The sequence below is a fragment of the Mustela erminea genome, chromosome 19 (assembly GCF_009829155.1).
Source record: "Mustela erminea isolate mMusErm1 chromosome 19, mMusErm1.Pri, whole genome shotgun sequence".
Taxonomy (NCBI): Eukaryota; Metazoa; Chordata; class Mammalia; order Carnivora; family Mustelidae; genus Mustela; species Mustela erminea.
The window spans coordinates 17,108,770-17,134,067 of NC_045632.1; the positions used below are offsets into that span (position 1 = coordinate 17,108,770).

Consider the following 25,298-nt stretch of genomic DNA (forward strand, 5'->3'; position numbering starts at 1 on the left):
ATCTGTAGAATTCAACACAGAGATATGGTCCTAAGGAAAAGAATTCAAAACAAGTAATTTTAAGGTAGCACAAGGTACATTACTGTTACATCATTATAAAAACAAGGGCAACTGGGTGGCTCAGTGGGTTAAGCCTCTGCCTTCAGCTCAGGTCATGATCTCAGGATCCTGGGATGGAGCCCTGCATCAGGCTCCCTGCTCAGCAGGGAGCCTGCTTCCCCTTCTCTCTCTGCCTGCCTCTCTGCCTACTTGTGATCTCTCTGTCAAATAAATCTTTAAAAAATATATTTTTTGTATGTGACAATCATGCAATCCATTGAGTAGTGAAAGGTTTATTTATGATGTAATAAATTATAAAACCTGAGCAAAATAGACTGGTGATATAGGTAACAATTAGAGCTGTTGTGACTCCACAGCAATACTGTTAAATACTCATGAATTATGGTTCTCTAATATTTATTTGGTATGTAATGACTAACCTTTGAACTCTTAATTTGGCAAGTTGCACATAAACAATGTATTTAAGTTGTAGGTATCAATAGTTTAAAAAAATTTTTTTAAAGATTTTATTTATTTGACATAGAGACAGATAAACAGCAAGAGAGGGAACACAAGCAGGAGGAATGGGAAAGGCAGAAGCAGGCTTCACTGAGCAAGGAGCCCAACCATGTGGGGCTTGACCCCAGGACGCTGGGATCAAAGGCAGATGCTTAACAATTGAGCCACCTAAGTGCTCCTAAAATTTGCTAAACAATAAGACACATAACAATAAAAATATTAGGAGAATGTATCTTCAATACATGACTTTAGGGATGCCTGGGTGGCTCAGTCAGTTAAGCGGCTGCCTTCGGCTTGGGTCATGATCCCAACATCCTGGGATCAAGTCCCAAATCAGGCTCCTTGCTCAGCAGGGAGCCTGCTTCTCCCTCTGCCTCTGCCTGCCACTCTGCCTGCCTGTGTGCTCTCTCTCTCTGACAAATAAATAAAAATAAAGTCCTTTAAAGAAAATAGATGACTTTAGGAGGAACTTCATACCTTTTCAGAGTCAATGAATTCATAATTCAAATAACAAAAAGGAAATTTTTAAAATTAGATCATAATTGAAATCTTTGTAGAACTATTGGGATGCTAGCACTGATAATTTGAACATCTGAAAAAATAAAAAATGTTATTTTAATTTTACCTTGGCTATTATCTCAACAGTAAGTCCTATCTGCAAATTCTCATATTGTAAGAAATAACTAAAAGCAAAATATCAAAGAACCTCAAAATTTCATGATGAAAAAAAATTCCCTGAAATCATTTAACAATGTATCATAAAATTAAATTGAGATTTTCTGAATGCCAGAAGTTGATTCTATGCTAGTACATTGGTTTTAAGGCAAATATTAATCTTAAAACTAAACTACTAATCATTCAGCCAAAATGTGTTTTCTTTTTTTAAGATTTTATTTATTTATTTGAGAGAGAGTGAGAGAGAGCATGAGAGGCGAGAAGGTCAGAGGGAGAAGCAGACTCCCCATGGAGCTGGGAGCCTGATGCGGGACTCGATCCCGGGACTCCAGGACTGTGACCTGAGCCGAAGGCAGTTGCTTAACCAACTGAGCCACCCAGGCGCCCCAAAATGTGTTTTCAAAGAGCTTTTGCAGGTAATAATACTGTATGAATTTTTTAACTTAAATTTTGTACACATGGTCACGTAAACTGTTTTTAGAACACTGAAAAACACATATTTCAAAACCATTCACTGAGAGAATTAAAATAACTTGAGGCTGTATCAGATCATTTTTCCATCATAATCATCTCTTACAAATATAATTTGTAGGGGTGCCTGGGTGGCTCAGTGGGTTAAAGCCTCTGCCTTCAACTCAGGTCATGATCCCAGAGCCCTGGGATCAAGCCCCGCATCAGGCGCTCTGCTCAGCAGGTAGCCTGCTTCTCTCTCTCTCTCTCCGCCTGCCTGTCTATTTGTGATCTCTAAGACTATGGGCTCTGAAAAACAATCTGAGTGGTTTGAAGTGGCGGGGGCGGGAGGTTGGGGTACCAGGTGGTGGGTATTATAGAGGGCATGGATTGCATGGAGCACCTGGTGTGGTGAAAAAATAATGAATACTGTTATGCTGAAAATTAAAAAAAATTTTTTTAATAAATAAATAAAATCTAAATATATATATATAATTTGTAGACTTTTGAAATCTAATTAATCTATAACAGATTAAATCTTGGACATTCCTGAAGAATGGCATTCCTTTGTATTCTTTTAATTGGTAGATATTATTTATATTTTATTTAGAATATTTATATCTATCATTATAAGGGAATCTGGTCTTTAATTTTTTTATTTTTGTTTAATTTGACACCATTCTTCTATTCTTATAATGATATGTCTATCATTATAAGGGAATGTGCGTCAAAAATTTTATTGAGGGAAGAGGCTGGAAAATCTTAAGTGTTTAAGACTATTTAGCCTAAGTTTCTCAAAAACCACAAGATACTAAATCTCAACTATGATGAAACAGATAACCTAAGTAGCCATATAAATGAATAACCATTAAAGAAACTGAATTTATAATTGTAAAGCTCCCTAAAAATCCTCAGGCCCAAAAGGATTCACTTGCAAATTTTCACAAACTGAAAAATGAACACAAATTTTATACAACTTCTTTCAGAAAACAGAAAAGAAACACCTCCCAACTCATTCTATTAAGCGGATATTATACAATATAAAATTAGACAAAGACTAGGGGGGAGAGAGAGAGGAAGGAAGAAAGGAAAAAAATAATATGACAGAATTATTTTTCATAATCTAAGAAAAATCTCCAACAAAATGTTAGCATATCAATTCCAACAAGAAATTATATGACATGACTATGTGAAATTTATTACAGTTATGTGAGGACTGGTTTTACATTAAAAAATCAATCCATGTAATCCACCATATAAACAGGTTGAAGAAAAAAGTCATATAATCATATCATATATCTGAATAAAATCCAATATGCATTCGTTATTTTTTAAAAAAGCTAAACTGTTGAAGGAGCCAAGATGCCCTTCAACAGACAAATGGATAAAGAAGATGTGGTCCATATATATAATGGAATATCACTCAGCTATCAGAAAGGATGAATACCCAACTTTTGCATCAACATGGGTAGAACTGGAGATTATTGTAAATGAAATAAGTCAAACAGAGAAAGACAGTTATCATATGGTTTCACTTATTTGTGGAATAGCACAAGGAATAGCATGGAGGATATTAGGAGAAGGGAAAAATGAACAGGCGAGATCAGAGGGGGTGACAAACCATGAGAGACTATAAACTCGGAGAAACAAACTGAGGGTTTTAGAGGGGTGAGGGGTGGGGAGATGGGTGAGCCCAGTGATGGGTATTAAGGAGGGCATGTATTGCATGGAGCACTGGGTGTTATATGCAAACAATGAATCATGGAACACTACATCAAAAACAAATGATGTACTGTATGGTGACTAACATAATAAAAAAATTATTTAAAAAAATAAAAATTAAAAAGTTAGGAGCAGAGGGGAACTTCAATTTAAAAAAGAACATCTACATAAAGCCAACAGCTTACATTGTACTTCATGGTGAAAGACTGAATATTTCCCCCCAAGATTTGGAAAAACATGGATGTCTGCTCTTGTCTGTGTTATCCAACATAGCACTAACAGTTACAGCCAGCATAATAATGCAAACAAAAGACAGAAAAGACTCAGACAAAAAGACACAGACTAGAAAGGAAGATATAAAACTGTCACTGTCCATAGATGACATGATTGTCTATGTAGAAAACCCCAAGGAATTTACTAAAATATGAAACAAAACCTTTCAGAATGAATTGGTGAGTTCTGCAGCAAGGTCACAGATTACCAGATCAACATACAGATATATATTTTTATAGTTTGTATATACCAATGATGAACAGGTAAAAATTGGATTTAAAAACACAACACTGTTTAGAACTTTTCCAAAGAAAGTGAGATACTTAAGTATACATACTTGCAAATCATGTATAAGATCTGTATGCCAAAAATTACAAATCCCAATAAAAAGTTTTAAGATGATGTCAATTTCCTAGGGCTGCCATCACAAATTACCACAAGCTTTGTGTTTTCAAACAGCACAAATCTACTACAGTTTTGGGGAACAGAAGTCCAAAATTAAGGTATTGGCAGGGCCATGTTCTATCTGAAGGCAGGGGTTGGATCCTTTCTTTCCCCTCTAGTTTCTAGCAGTTACTACTAATTCTTGGTGTTCCTTGGCCTGTAGATGCATCATTCCAATCTGTCTGATTTCACATGGCCTTCCCTGTGAGTTTGTGTCCACATTTCCCTCTTCTTATCAGGACACCAGCCATTACAGCAGTGCCCACTCTAATCCAATATGATCTCTGTCTTAACTTGAATATACCAGCAAAGACCCTATTTCCAAATTAGATCACACTCAAAAGTACTGGGAGTTGTTACCTGAATATTTTGGAGAACACAAACTAACAACAATAACCTAAAAATGGAAAAATATACTAGATTAATGGATTAAAAGACTTACCAAAGATATAAATTATTTCTAAACAGAATTCCTATTAAAACCTCAGCAAGATTTTGTAAATATAGGTAAGCTTATTCTAGTATTTATTTGAAATGGCAAAAACTAAGAATAGGTAAATCAGCTTGAAAAAGAATAAAGTAGGAGAAATCCTATTAAGACATGCTATAAAATGACAGTAATCACAGGAGTGTGATATTGGCAGATGGAAAGACAGATCATTGGATGGAAGTAGGAAAACTTGAAGTAAGATATACACAAATATATTCAATAGATTTCTGAGAGAGTACAAAAGCAATTTAATGGAGGAAAGACACTCCTTTCAACAAATGATGCTTGTACAAATGGACATCCATTAGCCAAAACAAACTAAGAACATTAAGCCAAAGCATACAACATACATGAAAAATTAACTCAAAATAGATTACAGACTTATGTATAAAACATGTAAAATAATAAAAATTTATGCAAAAACAGTTAAAGTCTTTGGAATCTGGGTAGGCAGGGAGACTTTAGATTTGACACCAAAGCAAAACCCATAAAAGGAAAAATTGATAAAGCAGAACTTGTCAAAGTTGAAAACTTTTGCTCTTCAAAAGACCCAACTAAAAGGTGAAAAAAAAAAAAAGCTACACATCAAGAAAAATAGTGGGGTGCCAGGGTGGCTCAGTGGGTTAAGGCCTCTACTTTTGGCTCAGGTCACAATCTCAGGGTCCTGGGATCAAGCCCCGTATCAGGCTCTCTGCTCAGCCTGCTTCCCTTCCTCTGTCTCTGCCTGCCTCTCTGCCTACTTGTGATCTCTGTCTGTCAAATGAATAAATAAAATCTTTAAAAAAAAAGAAAATTATTTACAACCACACAGCAAAGGACTAGTATCATCAAAAATATAGAAAATACTCTTTCAAAACCCAACAATAAAAAATAAGACAATTCAAAGATCAGTAAAAGACACAGGTATGTCACCAAAATGGATAGAGAGATGACAAGCACATACATGAAAAGGTACTCAAGATCATTAGGCCATTAGAGGAATGCAAATTAAGATCAAGAAGAGACATCATTACACACCTATCACAATGGCTAAAACAAAAAGTGATGACAACATCAAAGGCTGAGAAAGTCATATGCTACCAGTGTGAATATAAAATGGTAAAGCCACTTTCAAAAATAACTTGTCCAATTCTTATAAAAGGAAACATGAATTTAAGACCCAGAAATTGTACTCTAAAAGTACAGCATAGTTAATAAAACATAGTAATAATATTGTAACAATGTTGTATAAAGACAGATGGCAACCAGGATATTGTGGTCAGTACTGAGTAAGGTGCAGAACTGTCCAATCACTACAGTGTGTATCTGAAACTAATATAACATTGTATGTCAACTACACTTCAACTGAAAAAAAGAGAAAGATTACTCTTGAGCCCAGAAGGAAAAAAAATTTTTAAATAGTAAGTAAAAATAAAATTTCAATAATAACTACTGTTTATTAAGTATAATCTACTGATTATACACTGCTTTAAGGCTTTATATATATTTATGTCTTTTAAACCATTATAATGAGAATGATAGTTTTACAAATGAAAAAAACTAAAGCAACAGGGGTTAACTAACTTTCCCAAAGGAACACACATGTAGTAAATAGTGGGGCTCAGATCATGCTAAACAAGAGAATGATGCCAAACAAGAAAACCCTACATTCTATGGTTCTGCTCTTGCATGAATTCACTAATATATAACAAAGACTGAAATATGATGGAAACTGATTCTCCATTGTATTAATCTAGTCTTTCCTTGTTTGAATTTTCTGATAGTTACCTACAAGTAAAAGTAGAGAGAGATTCCTACCTCCATAATCTGTAATTATCTGATATTCCAAAACTGAGTACCAATGAGTAGACAAAAGATTTAATAAATTTGTATTTTCTCAATTATGAAGTTTATGATGTTGGGTAAGGTGTGAGTGACGTCTAAAGTCCTTACCACATTCATTACATTTATAAGGCTTTTCACCAGAATGAATTTTCTGATGTTGAGTAAGTTGTGAGCCACGATTAAAGGCCTTCCCACATTTATTACATTTGTATGGTTTCTCACCAGTATGAATTCTCTGGTGCTGAGTAAGATGTGAACCACGAATAAAGGCTTTCCCACATTCATTACACTCATAGGGCTTCTCACCAGTATGAACTCTCTGATGGTAAGTTAGCTGTGAGCCACGAATAAAAGCTTTACCACATTCATTACATTCATATGGTTTCCTACCAGAGTGAGAAATCTGATGTAGAGTAAGTTGTGAGGCACAAATAAAGATCTTCCCACACTGCTTACATTCACAGGGATTCTCACCTGTATGAATTCTCTGATGTTGAGTCAATTGTGAGCTATAAATAAAGGCCTTACCACACTCTTTACATTCATAGGGTTTTTCACCAGTATGAATCCTCTGATGCTGAGTAAGATGTGAGCCACGAATAAAGGCTTTCCCACATTCCTTACATTCAAAAGGTTTTTCACCAGTGTGAATTTTTTGATGTTCGGTAAGTTGTGAGCCACGAATAAATGATTTCCCACATTCTTGACATTCATAGGGTTTTTCACCAGTATGAATCCTCTGATGACGAATAAGCTGTGAGCCATAGTTAAAGGCCTTTCCACATTGCTTACATTCATGTGGTTTCCTACCTGTATGAATCCTCTGATGTTCAGTAAGTTGGGAGCCACGAATAAAGGACATCTCACAATCTTTACACTTATAGGGTTTTTCGCCAGTATGAAGTCTGTGATGTAGAGTAAGCTGTGAGCCATAACTAAAGGCTTTCCCACATTTCTTACATTCATAGGGTTTCTCACCTGTATGAATTCTCTGATGTTCTGTAAGTTGGGAGCCACGAATAAAAGCCTTTCCACACTCTTTACATTGATAGGGTTTCTCTGCAGTATGAACTCTCTGATGGTAAGTAAGTTGAGATCCACGAAAAAAGGCCTTCCCACATTCATTACATTCATAGGGTCTTTCACCAGTATGAATTCTTTGATGCTGGGTAAGATGAGAGCCACGAATAAAGGCCTTCCCACACTCCTTACATTTATAAGGTTTCTCCCCAGTATGAACTCTTTGATGATAAGTAAGCTGTGAGGCACAAATAAAGGTTTTTCCACATTCCTTACATTCATAGGGTTTCTTAACATGAACTCTCTGATGATAAATAAGTTCTGAGCTCTGAATAAAGGCCTTTCCACATTCTTTACATTCATAGAATTTTTCATCTGAATGATCTTGCTGATGTTCTGTAAGTTGAAAGCCATGGATAAAGTATTTTCCGCATGCTTTACATTCATAGAATTTCTCAGGAAAATGAATTCTTTGTTTTAATGTAAGGGATGTGGTCTGGCTAAAATTGGGAATTTCTTTACAAGTGATTAATAGTTGCCTGAAAAGTCCCTCTTTATTTCCTAATTGGCTTTCAACCTGGTCTTTGCATTCCCTATAATCTCGAAAACTTTTACACTTATGTCTTGTAAGCTGTTCTATTATCTCCCATTGAGATGATTCTATTTCATAAATTCCTCTCTTTGAGGATAGCTTTTTGGTCTCACACCTGGATTCCCAGTCTGTAAGATAACAAGAAAGTAAATTTTATTTTTATTTTTTTATTATTATTTTATTTTTTTTTTTTATTTTCATATTCCTTGAAAAATAAAAATCTCTAAGGTAGTAAGAGTAGACTCAAACTATCATACTCATGTCAATGGAATCAATGGAGCAGAAAAGAAATATCCAGAAACAACACCATTATAAGTGCAAATTTAGTACACCATAAAGCTAGCAGCTCAGATCAGTGGGAAAAACATGAACTCTTTTTAATAAATGAAACTGATAAACATATGGGTAGAAATATAGAAAAAAAGATAAAACTGCATTGCATTGATTCCTCATATAATATAGTTGGACAAATTCCAAATGGATCAGGTGTCCATATTTATACAAATGAAACCATATAAATAATTAGAATAAAAGTTGGGTGACTTCTTCTATAAACTAGGAATGGGGAAAAATTTCCTAATCATAATTTGATAAAATGACCACAACAGGGGCACCTGGGTAGCTTAGTAGGTTAAACCTCTGCCTTCAGCTCAGGTCATGATCTCAGCCCCACATAAGGATCTCTGCTCAGCAGAGAGCCTGCTTTCCCCTCTCTCTCTGCCTGCCTCTCTGCTTGTTGTGATCTCTCTCTCTCTGTGTCAAATAAATGAAATATTTTTTAAAAATGACCACAACACAGTTTAAAAAAAAAAGTGGCATGTCAAAAACAAGATAGGGTAAATAAAATGACAAATATTTGCAAAATTGCAATATGCCTATTATATACCTAATATATAAATAGTTTCTAAAATCACACTTTAAAAAAGACTATATAAAAGTGGACATCAGCACTATATAAAAATGGATTAGGAAAATGGACAGTTGATAGAAAATGTAAATAACTTTTAACCATATGAAAATATACTCAAATTTGAGGATATCTGGAACTCTCATAGCTTGCTGATGGGAATGCAAAGCAGTACAGCTGCTTTGTAAAATAGTTTTGCACTTCTTCAAAAAGTTAACACGGAGTTGCCACGTTACCTTGCAAGTTCACGCCAAGTTATATGCCCAACAGAAGTGTCCAAAATAGAGTTACCACATAACCCAGAAATCCCACTTATAGGTACAGAGCCAAGAGAACCAAAAATGACCTATCTGTTTTTGTAGATACGCAGACATTTGCAAACGACATACCTGATAAAGGGTTAGTATCCAAAATCTATAAAGCACTTACCAAACTCAACCAAAAACCAAATAATCCAGTTAAGAAATAGGTAGAAGACACAAATAAATACTTTTCCAAAGAAGACACCCAGATGGTTAACGGACACATGAAAAGATGCTCAACATCACTCATCATCAGGGAAATACAAATCAAAACCATGATGAAATACCACCTCACACTTTTCAGAGTGGCTAAAATTAACAACACAAGAAACAATAGGTGTTGGTGAGGGTGAGAAAAGGGAATCTTTTTGTACTATTGGTGGAAATGCAAACTGGTGCAGCTACTTTGGAGAATAATTTGGAGGTTCCTCAAAAGTTAAAAATAGAACTACCTTTGATCCAGCAATTGCATTCATTACTAGGTATATTTACCCAAAGGATACAAAAATACAGATTCAAAGGGGTACCTGCCCCCAATGTTTACATCAGCATTATCAATAATAACCAAACTATGGAGAGAGCCTGAATGTCCATCAAGTGTTGAATGGATAAAGAAGATGTGGCATATATTTATATTTACTTAAAAATGCCCTGCACTCCACCTAACCATTCCTCCTCCCTCCCCAAATCCAGGCAACCACTGATTGTTTTGTTAACTGCACTATTTACCTTTTCCAGAATGTGATATAGTTGAAATCATAAAGTATGTAAATTCTTCAAACTGGCTCCTTTCGGGTTCCTTCATGTCTTTCCATCACCCAGTAGCTGATTTGTTTTTCATTGCTGAATAACAGTCCTTTGTATGGATGAACCACATTTATGTTTATCCATTCACAAGCACAGCTTAGTTGTTTTCAAGTTTTGGCAATTATGAACAAAACTTCCCATAAACATTTATGGGCAGGTTTTTGTATAAACAAAAGCCTTCAATTTATTTGGGTAAATATCGAGGAGAACAATTACTGGATCATACAGTAGGACTATGTTTAGTTTCATAAGAAAGTACCAAACTGTCTTCCAAACTGCCTGTACATGGGGCACCTCCATGGCTCTGTCAGTTATGTGTCTGACTCTTGATTTCAGCTCAGGTCATGATCTCAGTGTCATGAGATCAAGCACCACATTGGGCTTGGCACTTACTGTGGACTTTGCTTCAGATTGTTTTCCCCTGCCTCTTTTACCCCACCCACACTCACACTCTTTCTCTCTAAAACAAAACCAACATACAAACACACAAAGTAGCTGTTATCATTTTGCATTTTCGCCAACAACGAAAGAGAGCTCCTGTTGCCCACATTCTTGATAGCATTGGAATCTGTCAGTGTTCTGGATTTTAGTCATTCTAAGGAATATGTAGTTATGTCTCATGGTTGTTTAAATTTGTAATACCCTAATGACATACAACACTGAGCCAGTTTTCATATACTTATTTACCATGAGTTTATCTTCTCTAGTGAGGCATCTGTTCAGATCTTGTGGCCACATCTAAATTGGGTTGTTATTGTTGAGTTTTAAGAGTTCTTTGTATATTTTATCTGTAAGTCCTTTATCAGACATTTGTTTTACAAAGAATTTTCTCCCAGTCCATTGCTTGTCTTTTCATTCTCATAACTGTCTTTCACTCAACAGAAGTTTTTAATTTAATGAAAACCAATTTTCAACTTTTTTGTTCATGATTATATTTTTGGTGTTTATATGAAAACTCATTCTGAGCCCAACATCACCTAGATTTTTCCCTCTGTTATCTTCTAAAAGTTTTATAATTTTGCATTTTTACATTAAGGACTATGATCTATTTTGAGTTAATTTCTGTGAAAGCTGTAACATCATATCTAGATTTTTTTTTTAACGTGTGTATGTTCAGTTGTTCCAGCAACATTTATGAAAAAGACTATCATTTCTCCATTGGATTACCTTTGCTCATTTTCAAGGATCACCTGAGTATATTTGTGTAGGTCCATTTCTAGGGTTTCTATTCAGTTCCCTGGACATATTTATTCTTTCACCAATACTATGATGCCATTTGATTACCATAGTTTATAGGAAGTCAAGTTTGTCTCTCCTTTCCTGCATTACTACTGTCTTCTTTTCGTTATTTTCACTTCTTTTAGTTGATTTTTGTAGAACAATGTTTAAATTCCTTTCTCATATCCTTTTATGTACAGTTGACCCTTGAACAATAAAGGAGTTAAAGGGTACCATGCAGTCAAAAATATGCATATTATTCTTGACAACCCCAAAACTTAACAGCCTACCATTAACCAAAAGCTCAATGATAACATTAACAGCTAATTAACACATAATTTCATATTATACTATATACTCTATTTTTACAATAAAGCAAGCTAGAGAAAAAAAATTTATTAAGAAAACCATAAGGGAGAGAAAATATATTTATAGTACTGTACTGTAAAAAATCCATGTATAAATGGATCTGCACAGTTTAAACAGTTTGCTCAAGGGTTGACAGTATATATTTTTATGTACAGCTATTTTCTTGTTATTACTGGTGGGGGTGTTATATTTACTAACACTAAAGTTATAAAATTATAAATACATGCTTTAAAGTTGTAACACTCTAATTTAAATTTATGCCAGCTTAATTTCAGTGATATACAAATACTTTACTCCTTTACATCTCAGTCCTCGCCCCTGTGATTGTCAATGTCACAAAATCACATCTTCATACATTTGTGCTAAAAAACAAACTGCCTTTGAATGCATTAGTCATTTAAAATACGCAGAAAACGTGATTTGGAGCTACAAACCAAGTTAGAATAAATACTAGCTTTTAGACTAATAACTGTGGGTTGCTTTCACTAATTGTGTTGGTCTTTTAAATCATACAGAAGACAAAAAGTAGTTACAAACAACTGTTACAATAAAAGCTTTTAAAATTGCCCATATATTTACCTTTGTTCTTTATTTCTCTATACGGCTTCTAGCTATTGTCATGTGTCCTTCCATAAACAGTTCTTGTAGATCAGGTATAGTGGTCACAAATGCCCTCAGCTTTTATCTGAAAATGACTTAATTTTTCCTCACTTTTGAAGCACACTTTTCCTGGATATAGAATTCTTGGTTGACAGTTTTTGTCTTTTGGCATTCTAAATATATAATCCCACTACCTTCTGATATCTAATGTTTCTGATGAGATCTCGTCATCTCATTGAGGATCACTTGTGTGTAATTAGTTGCTACTCTCTTATTGCTTTCAAGATTCTTCATCTTTGACATTTGAATTAGAATGTGTTTTAGAATTGACATTTGAATTAGAATGTGTTTGATTAGAATGTGTCTTGATGTGGGTCTCTGAATTCTCCCTACGTTAAGTTTGTTGAGCTTCTTGTATGTTGGCCTTTCATAAAATTTGGAAAGTTTTTCAGCTATTGTTTCTTCAAATATTGTCTCTTTTTCTGGGACTCCCACAATGCATATGTTTGGCTCCTTCATAATGTCCCAAAGGTCCCTTAAGCTCTATTTACTTCTCTTGAACCTTTCTTCTTTCAATCCTCAGACTATATAATTCCCTAACCTATCTTCAAGTTCGCTAATTGTTTCTGCTGGCTCAAACCCCTCATTGAATCCCTCAAGTGAATTTTCCATTTAGATTTTTGTACTTTTTAGCTCCAGAATTTCTTTTTGGCATCTTCTTAGGTTTTCTATTGCTTTATTGATATTTCCATTCTGTTCATGTATAGTTTTAGTAACTTTCTTCATACACTCCTTTAGTTGGCTATCTCTAAGACTGTTGTTTTAATCTCTATGTCTAGCATATATATCATCAGGTTTTTTTAAGGAACAGTTTCTGTTGGTTTAATTTTTTTCCTTTAATGGGCCATATTTTCCTTATTTCTTATACCTTATGATTTTTTGCTAGAACACTGGACATTTTATATAATTCTAATAATAATGTGTTAACTCTAGAAATCAGAGTCTCTCCCCTTCCTCAGGGTTTGCTAATTTTTGTTAGTGTTTTTGTTGTTTTGATCATTGTAGGCTTCTGAGCTGAGGACCACCCTTGGATATAAACTGCAGGTCTTCTCAGGTCTTTTTTGAGCCTTTCCCTGAGTATGCATGGTCACTTTCTAACTTTCCTATATATGTAGTTGTTTTTGAATGTCCTAGTCTTTAACATCTGGCTCCTGAATGGGAAAAAAGAAAAATGAACATGTTGAGAAAAGGAATGCCAGCCCTTTAAATCCACTGCAAGTCACTTTAGCCAGAAGGGGAGGAACTTGCAGGAACTGGGGAGGTGCAAGAATGGCCACTTCTACTTTGTCTACAACTCTGTGATCAAGACATTATTAGGAAACATAATGAGAAAACTCAACACTGTAAACATGTCAGTTTTCTCCCCAAATGATCTATAAATTCAATGCAATCTTTTTTTTTTTTTTTTTTTATCTGACAGAGATCACAAGTAGGCAGAGAGGCAAGCAGAGAGAGAGGAGGAAGCAGGCTCCCCGCAGAGCAGAGAGCCCGACGTGGGGCTCGATCCCAGGACCCTGGGATCATGACCCGAGCCGAAGGCAGAGGCCTAACCCACTGAGCCACCCAGGTGCCCCAAATTCAATGCAATCTTAATAAAAATTCCAACCTATCTGAGAAGAGAGGGCTGTCAAGCTAATTAGAAAGACATAAGACCATGAATAGTCATGCCATTCTTAAAGAGAAGATGAAAATATTTTCTCCACTAGGTAGCAAGATGCATTAAAAGCAAGTATAATTAAAATAATGTGGTATTATCACAAAGTTTAAATACAGAAAGTACAAAAATATGCCCACATATAAAAAAAGAAAATTGTATTTCATAAAAGCAGCAATTTAGTAAGGGAGAAAATAAACTTTACAATTAATCTTGTGAAAACAACTATAAGAAACTGGACCCCTATTTGAAGATCATGAGAGAAATCAAGTATAGGTAGGATAAAAACCTCAATGTGAAATCTTTTTAAAAATACTTGTATAGAAGAATATATTCATGAATGAAAGGTACAGAGGATTTTTTTTTTTTTTTTTTTTTTTTTTGTGAGAGAGAGAGAGAGAGAGGGCTAGCTGGGCTATGGGAAAGAGACAGAATCTTAAGCAGGTTCCATGCTCAGCATGAAGCCAGGCACAGGGCTCAATCTCATGACCCTGAAATCGTGACCTGAGCTGAAATCAAAAGTCAGATGCTCAACCAATTGAGCCACCCAGATGCTCCCAGAAGGATATTTTGTAATAGCTCACAAAAAATACCCATCATAAAGTAAAAGATTAACAATTCTACTACTTTAAAACTAGGAGCTTTTATTCATCTAAAGTTCTAGAAAAAGAGTGAAAAGCCAAGCCACACAGCAAAAGACACCTAAAACACAAATATAGTAACTACAGTATACCAAAAAACCCATCTAACCAGAAGAGAAAAATTAACAAACCAATAGAAAAATAAGCCAAAGACATGAACAGGAATCTATAAAAGAAAAGTTCTAAATGGTGCACGTATATGTATATATACATACACAATACACACACACACACACACACACACACACACAAACTCATTAGTAATCAAAGAGATGGAAACAGAATTTCAATGACCGATACAAACCCACTAGAGTCACAAAAATTTTTAAATCTGCACTCAAGGATGTGGTGCAACCAAATTCTCATATACTATTGAGAGGCGTGTACACAGGTGCAATTACTTTGGAACATAGCTTGGCATTATCTAGTAAAATCAAGAATATCCATATCTTCTGACCTGGCACTTTTATTCTCAGATAGATATCCCAGAGAACCTCATGCTCAGGTATAAGAGTAAATATGTCAAGTGACATGTGTCACATTACCCTAATAGCCAAATTAAAAATGACCCAAATTTTAATCAAGAATATACTGAAAGTTAATAACCAAGAGTTAATTTTGGTCTATTCAAACAATGGAATTCTTACAAAAATAAATGAACTGGAGCTATGAATGCAGCTCTCACAAATATAACAATGAATGAAAGGAGCACTACACAAAAGAATATGTACAATATGATGTCACTCACCAAAATTCTAAAAAACAGACAAAATTAAACAATACTTTTTGAAATGAATACATAGGTCATATATATATATATATTCATAGGGTATTTCTGGAGTCCTGGAAATGTTCTCTTTCTTGTAATGGGTGGTTATCCATTGAACTATACACATGTTTTACACACTTTCCTGTGTATTTCACTACTCAAATAGATTTTTAAAATTTATGTGGCTGGTTTTTTAAATGTTAGCAATACTGACTAAATGAAAATTCTGTAAATAAGAACACTGGCTTCCCCTAAAGCTCCCTGAAAGGAGCCAGAGCAAATTTGGAACCTGATGTTTGTATTCTCCTTTCAACTGAAGAAGTTTGAGTTGGCCCAGTGTGGTAGAACAAGAAGTAAAGAGATGGCAATCCATATAAAAAACTAGATTAAGTTGGGATGTCCGGATGGTTCAGTTGATTAAGCCACTGCTTAATTTGTCTCAGGTCATGATCCCAGGGTCCTGGGATCAAGTCCCATATCGGGCTCCTTGCTTAGTCGGGAACATGCTTCTCTTTGCCTTCCACTTTGACTACTTATGCTCTCTCTCTGACAAATACATAAATAATAAAAATATTTTTAAAAAATCTTAAAATCTTAAAAATCTTTTTTAAAAAATTAGACTAAGAGATACCAAATTTATTAAATGAGTCTGGCATCAACTAGAGATCAAAGGGATTCTTCTATATCTAAAGTATGAAATGCGTTACAATCTAATTTTTTTAAATAAAAAATTACAATATTTGTAAAAAAAAAATAATAATTTCTTGGGCGTGTTATAAAACTGTCTAGTGAGGAAGAGAAAAGGCATCCAGCAATGGCTATACCTGTAGATGAAAGAGGCAAGGAAGAATGGGAGGTAAAGAAGTATAGCTTATTCATGGCTATCAAGGAGAGCAGAGTAATGGAATGGAAAGTGTAACATCAAGCACAATTTTTTTTTTAATACGGAAGACATATTTTACCAAGAGCACATGGGATTTTGAAGGCTCACTTAAATCAGAGGCACACTGATTTCTGCAGATCTCCTTTACAGGTGTTGCGGCCAAAGAGGAATGGTCTTACAAGGATTACTATTATTCGATTATAGCTCAGAAATTACTGTAAGAAAACCTAAAAGATCATTACTGAGAATGAGATCAGGAAAGATTTCTCAGGATGCAATGAGATATACAGGCTGAAACCCAAAGAAGCAGAGCAGTTAGTCAAATGAGTAGGGCATTCCAGACAGAGTGAGTGATGTAAGAGGGTGGAGCACATGTACTGGATATATAGATTCTAGATGTATCTGAGATAATAAATGAAGGCTCCTGTGGCTGGAGTCTAATGAGAAAGGGGAGAGATATCTAAGGTAGGTCTTTCTGTTTCACTCTCGTTCCCATTTTATTTTCTATACAGTATCCAGAGTTGTCTTTGAAAATAACAAGTTTAACCACATCACTCTCCTGCTTGAAATCAGCCAATCGCTACTGTAGTTTCAATGTAATCCTAATTCTTTTGTCACGGCATACATGTCCCTACATGACCTAGCCCCACCTCTTCATTTTCAACTTTTTTTTTTTTTTTTAAAGATTTTATTTATTTATTTGACAGAGAGAGATCACAAGCAGGCAGAGAGGCAGGCAGAGAGAGAGAGGAGGAAGCAGGCTCCCCGCCGAGCAGAGAGCCCGATGCGGGACTCAATCCCAGGACCCCGAGATCATGACCCGAGCCAAAGGCAGCAGCTCAACCCACTGAGCCACCCAGGCGCCCTTAACTTTTTTTTTTAAAGATTTTATTTTTTTGAAAGAGAGAGTGAGTGAGAGAGAGCATGTGCAGAGAGAAGGTCAGAGGGAAAAGCCAACTTCCCACGGATTGGGAGCCCAGTGCAGGCCTTGATACCAGTACTCTGAGATCATGACCAGAGCCGAAGGCAGTGGCCCAACTAACTGAGCCACCCAGGCGGCCTTCATTTTCAACTTTTATTATCCCTCACTCACTGGATCAAAAATATAAGTAAAATTGTTATCACTGGAGAAGGAGGACTATTCCCTATTTGAAAATATAAGGGAATGTGAAAGAAAAACAAGGAAATGGTAAATGGGGTAAAGAAGGGGTTTCCTTTGGTAACTGATGCTAAAGTTATTTTGCCTTCCAGTATTCCTTCAAGCTTCTACTCCACAGGTCTTGTTCTGGTCTTTGAGGAGAACTTCTCAGCTACTATCTCAAAGCTGTAGCCAACAAATTAAGCGATTTGACTGTTCTCCACAATGGCCTCCCCTTGTTTAATCATCTCTTACTCACCTGAACTCTGATTTCTTGACACATCCTGCACAACCTTCCAGGGCTCTTTCCCTTGCTTCAATAAGGAAAGCACATCTGCTTTAGAAATGGAAAATCCTGCTTATAAGAATGGAAAAAGATATAATTATACCCTGCTTTCCCAGAATTAAAATTGAGTCCATTTTTCAAGAAGTAAGAAGGTCAATTACAGAAAGATTCAGAGAATGGGGCACCTTGGTGGCTCAGTGGGTTAAGCACTGGCCTTTAGCTGAGGTCACGATTTCAGGGTCCTGGGATCAAGCCGGGCACTGGGCTCCTTACTTAGTGAAGAGTGTGCTTCTTCCTCTCCCTCTGCCCCTCCCCTCACCTTGTGCGTTCACATGCTCTCTCTGTCACTCTCTCATGCTCAAATAAATAAACACGTCATCTTTTTTTTTTTTTTTTAAGATTTATTTATTTATTTATTTGACAGTGATCACAAGTAGGCTGAGAGACAGGCAAAGAGTAGGAAGCAGGCTCCCCGCTGAGCAGAGAGCCCAATCTGGGGCTCGATCCCAGGACCCAGGGATCATGACCTGAACTGAAGGCAGAAGCTTTAACCCACTGAGCCCCCCCAGGCACCCCATGAATATGTAATCTTTTTTTAAAAATTCAGAGGAAGGATATCTGAAGAATAGAGAAGATAAAGGTACTCAATGGAGCTGTCCACTTTAAAGTCTATAAGCCACAAATAACTTGGGTGAAATTCAGCTAGGTACTTGAAATAGTTCCTAAATTTCACAAAGACTGAAGTCGAATTATTGGGACCAAACTCACCCAGTGAGACCAGGTTGCTATAGTTTTCTAACATCACATCTCTGTACAAGTCCTTTTGTTCCAAGTCCAGGCACTCCCACTCCTCCTGGGAAAAGTCTACGGCCACATCTTTGAACAACACCAATCTCTGAAATGACAAGTCCAGGTGTTAATGGCAAAATAAAGAAATATTATTTAAAAGTAATGAACAGGGGCGCCTGGGTGGCTCAGTGGTTTGGGCTGCTGCCTTCGGCTCGGGTCATGATCTCAGGGTCCTGGGATCGAGCCCCGCATCGGGCTCCCTGCTCCACAGGAAGCCTGCTTCCCTCTTTCTCTCTCTCTCTCTCTACCTGCCTCTCTGCCTACTTGTGATCTCTGTCTGTCAAATAAATAAAATCTTTAAAAAAAATAAAAAATAAATAAAAGTAATGAACACACAACACATACACAACACACAGTAATAAGAGGAGGAGAAAAGTATTACATACAGGGTCCAAAACAGTGAAAAATATGTTGAAAACAGAAGCTTGCAATGTGGGTAGGTAAAAGAAGGGAAGTGAGTGGGAAATACAGAGCACCTAAACTATTCTTGAACATTCCTATTACTCTATCACATAGCCTCTTGGGAACAGCAAAGGGAATGAACAAAAGCCAGGTAAGTATAGTTTTGTGATTAAATGAAATAATGTGTGCTAGCATAAAACACATGCAAATCCTCAAATAAACTGAAAGTTCCTTCCTCCCCGTCCCTTTAAAGAAGTGGGTGCCTGGGTGGCTCAGTCAGTTAAACATCCGCCTTCAGCTCAGGTCATGATCCTGGGGTCCTAGGATTGAGCCCCATGTCACACTCCCTACTCAGGAGAAAGCCTATTTCTCCTTCTCCCTCTGTGTAGTACCATCTCATCAAACCACGTTCTGACAGGAGAGGTTCTACACTTTCCTCAAATACATTTCATGATTTGCAAATGGATCCCTAAAACACTGTTAGAGAAGAGAAGGGCAGTTAAGAAAGACCTGGAACTCATTCCCATCATTCACTAGAATGAGAGTGAGCGGGAGAAGAAACACGTGGTGAAGCAGAAAGTCTGTAAATAAGAACACTGACCATTCATATCCTAGAAAACAATGACTGTCTGATATAAAGGGGAAGAAGAAACATGAACTCACACAAGGCATGTCTTAGAATTGCAACTTATGAGTCCTCCTCTGGCTTCTCCTCACGGAGAAGTGCAGTCCTGAGAAGACAGGGAGAAAAAGGAAACCATGAAAAGAGGCCTACTTCTAAGTGACTAAGTTAAGTATCACCTCCTCTTCTCATGATGCCTGGACCCTTCCACACCCCAAAATATACACTGAGATCTGCAGAAGCCTAAATGATCATCACCCCTTCCCCAATTCCAGAAAACAGAAATGTAGAAGAATTAATTTATGCTAAACCAGTACCCAATCCCCATGATGTTGTTAGGATTTCCTGACCTGGCCTTAGCAGTTCATCTTTTATAACCTAGGGGACCCTGATCCAAATTCACCCAAGTAGTACCCACCTAAAGGACACTGATGGGGCCCTCAGGCTTTGAAATCATTTGTATCTATATAGGCCAATTCCTAGGAAAAACACTTTCTAATTACTAAGATCTGCCTCTTTCTCCCAGTCTCAACATACTATATAGCTCAGGTGCTTTCCTGGCTCCTTCTCACATTCCAATGCAAGAAAGCATGGTGAATGCAAAACACAGGCTTCATTTAGGCCACATAAAATCTCATTACACTTACCCAGTAACAAAGGAACAAGTCCAAAGCACTTTCTAACAGAAAACAACTGCCTATTGCACTGAATCATGGCCTTAGCTAAATTTTGGAACTCTGCTTAACATCATTCTGTCTCTAAATGTCCGGCTAAAGATGGTTTAAGAAAGTGGCTATACGGGACACCTGGGTAGCTCAGTTGGTTGGACGACTGCCTTCGGCTCAGGTCATGATCCCATAGTCCCGGGATCGAGTCCCGCATCAGGCTCCCAACTCCATGGGGAGTCTGCTTCGCTCTCTGACCTTCTCCTCGCTCATGCTCTCTCTCACTGTCTCTCTCTCAAATAAATAAATAAAATCTTTTAAAAAAAAGGAAAAGAAAGTAGCTATACAAGAAATCATTTCCACCAAGCATATCATGTGCTCAATGCCTTAATCACATTAACATTTAATTGATTAGCAAACAGGTCTATGAATTTAGCTACCACCACCACCACCACCACCGTTCTCTACCCCCACCAGCTCTAGCATCTTCATTTCTTTTTCTAACAACTTACTAACCTAAAATTCACATTTCATAAATTCATACTCTTAAAAATAAAAGTGAATGGTTTTTAATATATTCACAGAAATGTGTCACCATCACCACTATCTAATTTTAGAATACTTTCATTATCCAAAAATAAAGCCCATAAGCATTAGCTATTACTTCCATTCTCATTTCCCCAGATCCTGCAAACCACAATCTACTAATCTAATCTACTCTTGGCATCTATAGATTTGCCTATTCTACACATTTTGTATAAATGAAACTATACAGTATGTGTCTTTTGTGACTGGCTTCTTTCACATACAATAATGTTTCAAGGTTCATCTATGTTTCAGCAAGCATCAGAACTTCATGCCTACATGTTGCCAAATAACATTCCAGTGTATGGATCTTTTCCTCCCATTCATCAGTTGATGCACATCTGCACTGTTTACATATTTTGTTACTATAAGTAATGCTATTGAGAACATTTAGCTATGTGTTTTTGTGTCAACATATATTTCATTTCTCTTAGATATACCTAGAAATGGATTTGTGGCATCATATGGTAACTCTATGTTTAACATTTTCAGGAACTTCCCAATTCTGTTCCAAAACACCTGCATCATCTTACAATTCCAGCAAAAATCTGTCAAAGTTCCAATTTTCCCACATTCTCACCACCTTTTGGGGTTATAGTCATTCTTGTAAATTTGAAGTGGTATATCACTGTGATTTTGATTTGCATTTCCCTAATGAAATTAACCATTTCTATCCCTTCGTTGGAAAAATATGTTTTCAAATTACTCATTTTGAAAATCTGGTTGTCTTTTTAATTGTTGCTTTGTAATAATTCCTCATATATCCTAAGTTACACTAAATCCTATATCCTAAAATACACTTCCTTAATTGAACATATAATCTGCACATTTTGGTCCCATTTTGTGGACGGTAATCTCACTTATTTCATCGTGTCTTCTGAAGCTCAAAAGTTTTTAAATTTGCTAAAATCCGATTTATATAATTTTTGTTCCTTTGGTTGCTTGTGCTTTTGGTGTCATATAAAAGAAACCATTATCTAACCTAGGTAATGGAGATCTTTGTTTCCAAGGTTTTAGCTTTTTTTTTCCTTCAGGTTTTTATTTAAATTCCAGTTAATTAACATATAGTATAATATTAGTTTCAGGTATAGAATTTCATATTTTGTAACTTACATACAAAACCCAGTGTTCATCACAACAAATGCCCTCAATACCCATCACTCATTTAACCCATCCTCCCACCTATCTTCCCTCCAGTAACCATCAGTTTGTTCTCTATAGTGAACGATCTGTTTTCCAGTTAGCCCCCTTTTCCACTTTTTCTCCTATGTTAATCTGTTTTGTTTCTTAAATTCCATATGAGTGAAATCATATGGTATTGTCTTTCTCTGACTGACTTACTTCAATTAGCCTAATACTATCAGCTCCACCGGTGTCATTGCAAATGGCAAGATTTCATTCATTTTTATGAATGAGAAATATTCCACTGGATATATATACCACATCTTCTTTATCCATTCATCAATCAATGGACATTTTGGTCCTTTCCATAATTTGGGTGCTGTTGATAATGCTGCAATAAACATCAGATGCATGTATCCCTTTCTTTGGATCAGTATTTTTGTAGTTTTTTTTTTAAAGATTTTATTTATTTATTTGACAGACAGAGATCACAAGTAGGCAGAGAGGCAGACAGAGAGAGAGGAGGAAGCAGGATTCCCACGGAGCCAAGAGCCCAATGTGGGGCTGGATCTCAGGATCCCTGGGATCACGACCTGAGCCAAAAGCAGAGGCTTTAACCCACTGAGCCACCCAGGCATCCCAGCATTTTTGTATCCTTTGGGTAAATACCTAGTAGTGCAATTGCTGGGTCATAGAGTAGCTCTATCTTTAACTTTTTGAGGAATCTCAATACTGTTTTCCAGAGTGGCTACACCAGTTTGCACCCACCAACAGTATAAGAGGGTTCCCCTTTTTTCTCATCCTTGCCCAACACCTGTTGTTTCTTGCATTGTCAAGCATAGCCATTCCAACTGGTGTGAGGCGATATCTCATTGTAGTTTTGATTTGTATTTCCCTGATGATGAGTGATGCTGAACATCTTTTCATGTGTCTATTAGCCATCTGGGTGTCTTCCTTGGAAAAGTGGTCTATTCATGTCTTCTCCCCATTTCTTAACTGGATTATTTGTTTTTTGGGTGTTGAGTTTGGTTAAGTTCTTCAAAGATTTTGGATACTAACCCTAGATATGTCATTTGCAAATATCTTCTCCTGCTCCATAAGCTGCCTTTTACTTTGTTGATTGTTTCCTTTGCTGTGCAGAAGTTTTATTTTGATGAAGTCCCAACAGTTCATTTATGCTTTTGTTTCCTTTGACTCAGGAGACCTATCTAGTAAGAAATTGCTAGAGCCAATGTCCAAAGGGTTACTGTCTGTGTTCTGCTCTAGGATTTTGATGGATTCTTGTCTCACATTTACATCTTTCATCCATTTAGAATTAATCTTCGTGTATGGTGCAAGAAAGTGGTCCAGTTTCATTCTTATGCATGTGGCTGTCCCATTTTCCCAACACCATTTGTTGAAGGGACTTTTTCCCATTGGATATTCTCCCCTGCTTTGTAAAAAATTAGCTGGCCATCGAGTTGAGGGTCCATCTCTGGGTTCTCTATTCTGTTCCACTGGTCCCATGTGTCTGTTTTTGTGCCAGTACCATGCCACCTTGATGATTACAGCTTTGTAATACAGCTCGAAGCCCAGAATTGTGATGCCTCCAGATCTGGTTCTCTTTTTCAGCATTACTTTGGCTATTTGGGGTCTTTTCTGATTCCATACAAATATTAGGATTGTTTGTTCCAGCTCTGTGAGAAATGCTGATGATATTTTGATAGGGAATATATTAAATGTGTAGATTGCTTTGGGTAGAATAGACATTCTAACAATATTCGTTCTTCCAATCCATGAGCATGGAACATTTTTCCATCTCTTTATGTCTCCCTCAATTTCCTTCATAAGTGTTCTACAGCTTTCAGAGTACAGATCTTTTACCTCCTTGGTTAGGCTTATTTCTTGGTATCTTATTATTTTTGGTGCAATTGTAAACGGGATCAATTCCTTGATTTCTCTTTCTGCTGCTCCACTGTTAGTGTATCAAAATATAGCAGACTTCTGTGTGTTGATTTTATATCCTGCAACTCTGCCGAACTCCTGTATCAGTTCTAGCAATTTTTTGTTGGAGTCTTTTGGGTTTTCTACATAGAGTATCATGTTGTCTGCAAAGGGTGAAAATTTGACTTTTTCTTTGCCGATCTGGATATCTTTTATTTCTTTTTGTTGTCTGACTGTTTTGCTTATATATATTTTTCCTACTATTTTCTGTTAATTGTTTTAAGTCTTAGATTTTTTTCTGCACCAGGATATAATGTCATTAGAGAAGGATGTGCGATTTGGGGTAACTTAGTAGAAATCCCAGTTCAAGGGCATTTTCTTCTTTGATACTGTGATGTGCAATGTTCTTAGTAACAGACTCTTTTTTGGGAGTAGGATTTTGTAGGAGTTTTTGACTAACTACAAAGTTAGAGAGTACAATTCCTCTGAAAACTACCCTCAACCGTGACATAAACGGTAAGCTCCCCAAACCAACTAAAGCCAACTGACACTGAGAGTTTAAAACCACTCTCAAGCTCAAAATTCACTAGTACTCAGAACTCACTGGAAGCTACTGTGCTCACAGTTACAGTTTATTATAGGAAAAAAAAAAACAAATTAAAATCAACTTAAAGAAGAATCACATTGGGAGAAATACCAAATATGGAACTTCCATGTCTTTTTTCATCGAGTCAGGATGTACTACTCTCCTGACATCAATGTGTGATAAAATGCATAGAGTACTGCCAGCCATGCAAAGTCACCTGAGCCTCAATTTTTGAGTTTTTATGAGAGCTCTAGCTGTGGGAATGGCTCCTTAATTGACAACGTTATTAATCTGTGTCCAGGTCAATTGATACCATGTGACCCAAAGCCCCCATGCTTTGTAACACTGTTGTCCTTTCTCACATGGACAACCACTACCCTAACACTATACAGGTGTGGCCAGTCCCCACCCTACAACATATTGTTAGATTATAATATGTGACCTAAGGCTTCTAAGCAAATGTATCACATTTCAAGGGCCCAGAGATTACCTCCCAAAAGTAGTAAAAAGCCCAGACCTCTCTTTGGCAAGGCCAAACTCTTGGCTACATAAATTCTGTCACTTCTGAATCTGTGACATTCTTTTGGTTCTGAAAAGGATTTAGTTTCCAACACTTGATTCCTTTTTTCCTTTCACAATCATCCTTAAAGGCATGCCTTTTCTTTTTATGTTGCCTTCCCTCTCCTCAAGGAGTGGGCATTTCCTAAGAATGCCATCTTTCAACTCACCATTTTCAAGAATCTTCCTTTCAATCAAAAGGCAATGCTCCAGTTTAATAGGATCAGTCATGTTGTCAGTATTTTCCCACTCAATATGGACCTCTATGTTCATGGGATTAATTTATCCATTTCCCAACACTGCA

The 25,298-nt window shown here is 36.5% G+C and overlaps 1 protein-coding gene across 4 annotated transcripts in view; it reads right to left on the minus strand.

The window, feature by feature from the left end:
• LOC116579804 (zinc finger protein 420) overlaps positions 1–25,298 on the minus strand; it is a 106,611-nt gene that overhangs the window by 69,704 nt on the left and 11,609 nt on the right. Inside the window, exons 3-6 of one of the 4 annotated variants that reach the window (XM_032325587.1) lie at positions 19,597–19,664; positions 18,451–18,577; positions 17,656–17,754; positions 6,624–8,176 (exon numbers count right to left, since the gene is read on the minus strand). In XM_032325587.1, coding sequence (XP_032181478.1) covers positions 6,624–8,176; positions 17,656–17,754; positions 18,451–18,577; positions 19,597–19,605 — 1,788 coding nt within the window. In that variant the 5' untranslated portion in view covers positions 19,606–19,664. Of the gene's footprint in view, positions 1–5,991; positions 8,177–17,655; positions 17,755–18,450; positions 18,578–19,596; positions 19,665–25,298 lie in introns of those variants that run through there. The other 3 variants (XM_032325585.1, XM_032325586.1, XM_032325583.1) reach the window with 3 other exon arrangements.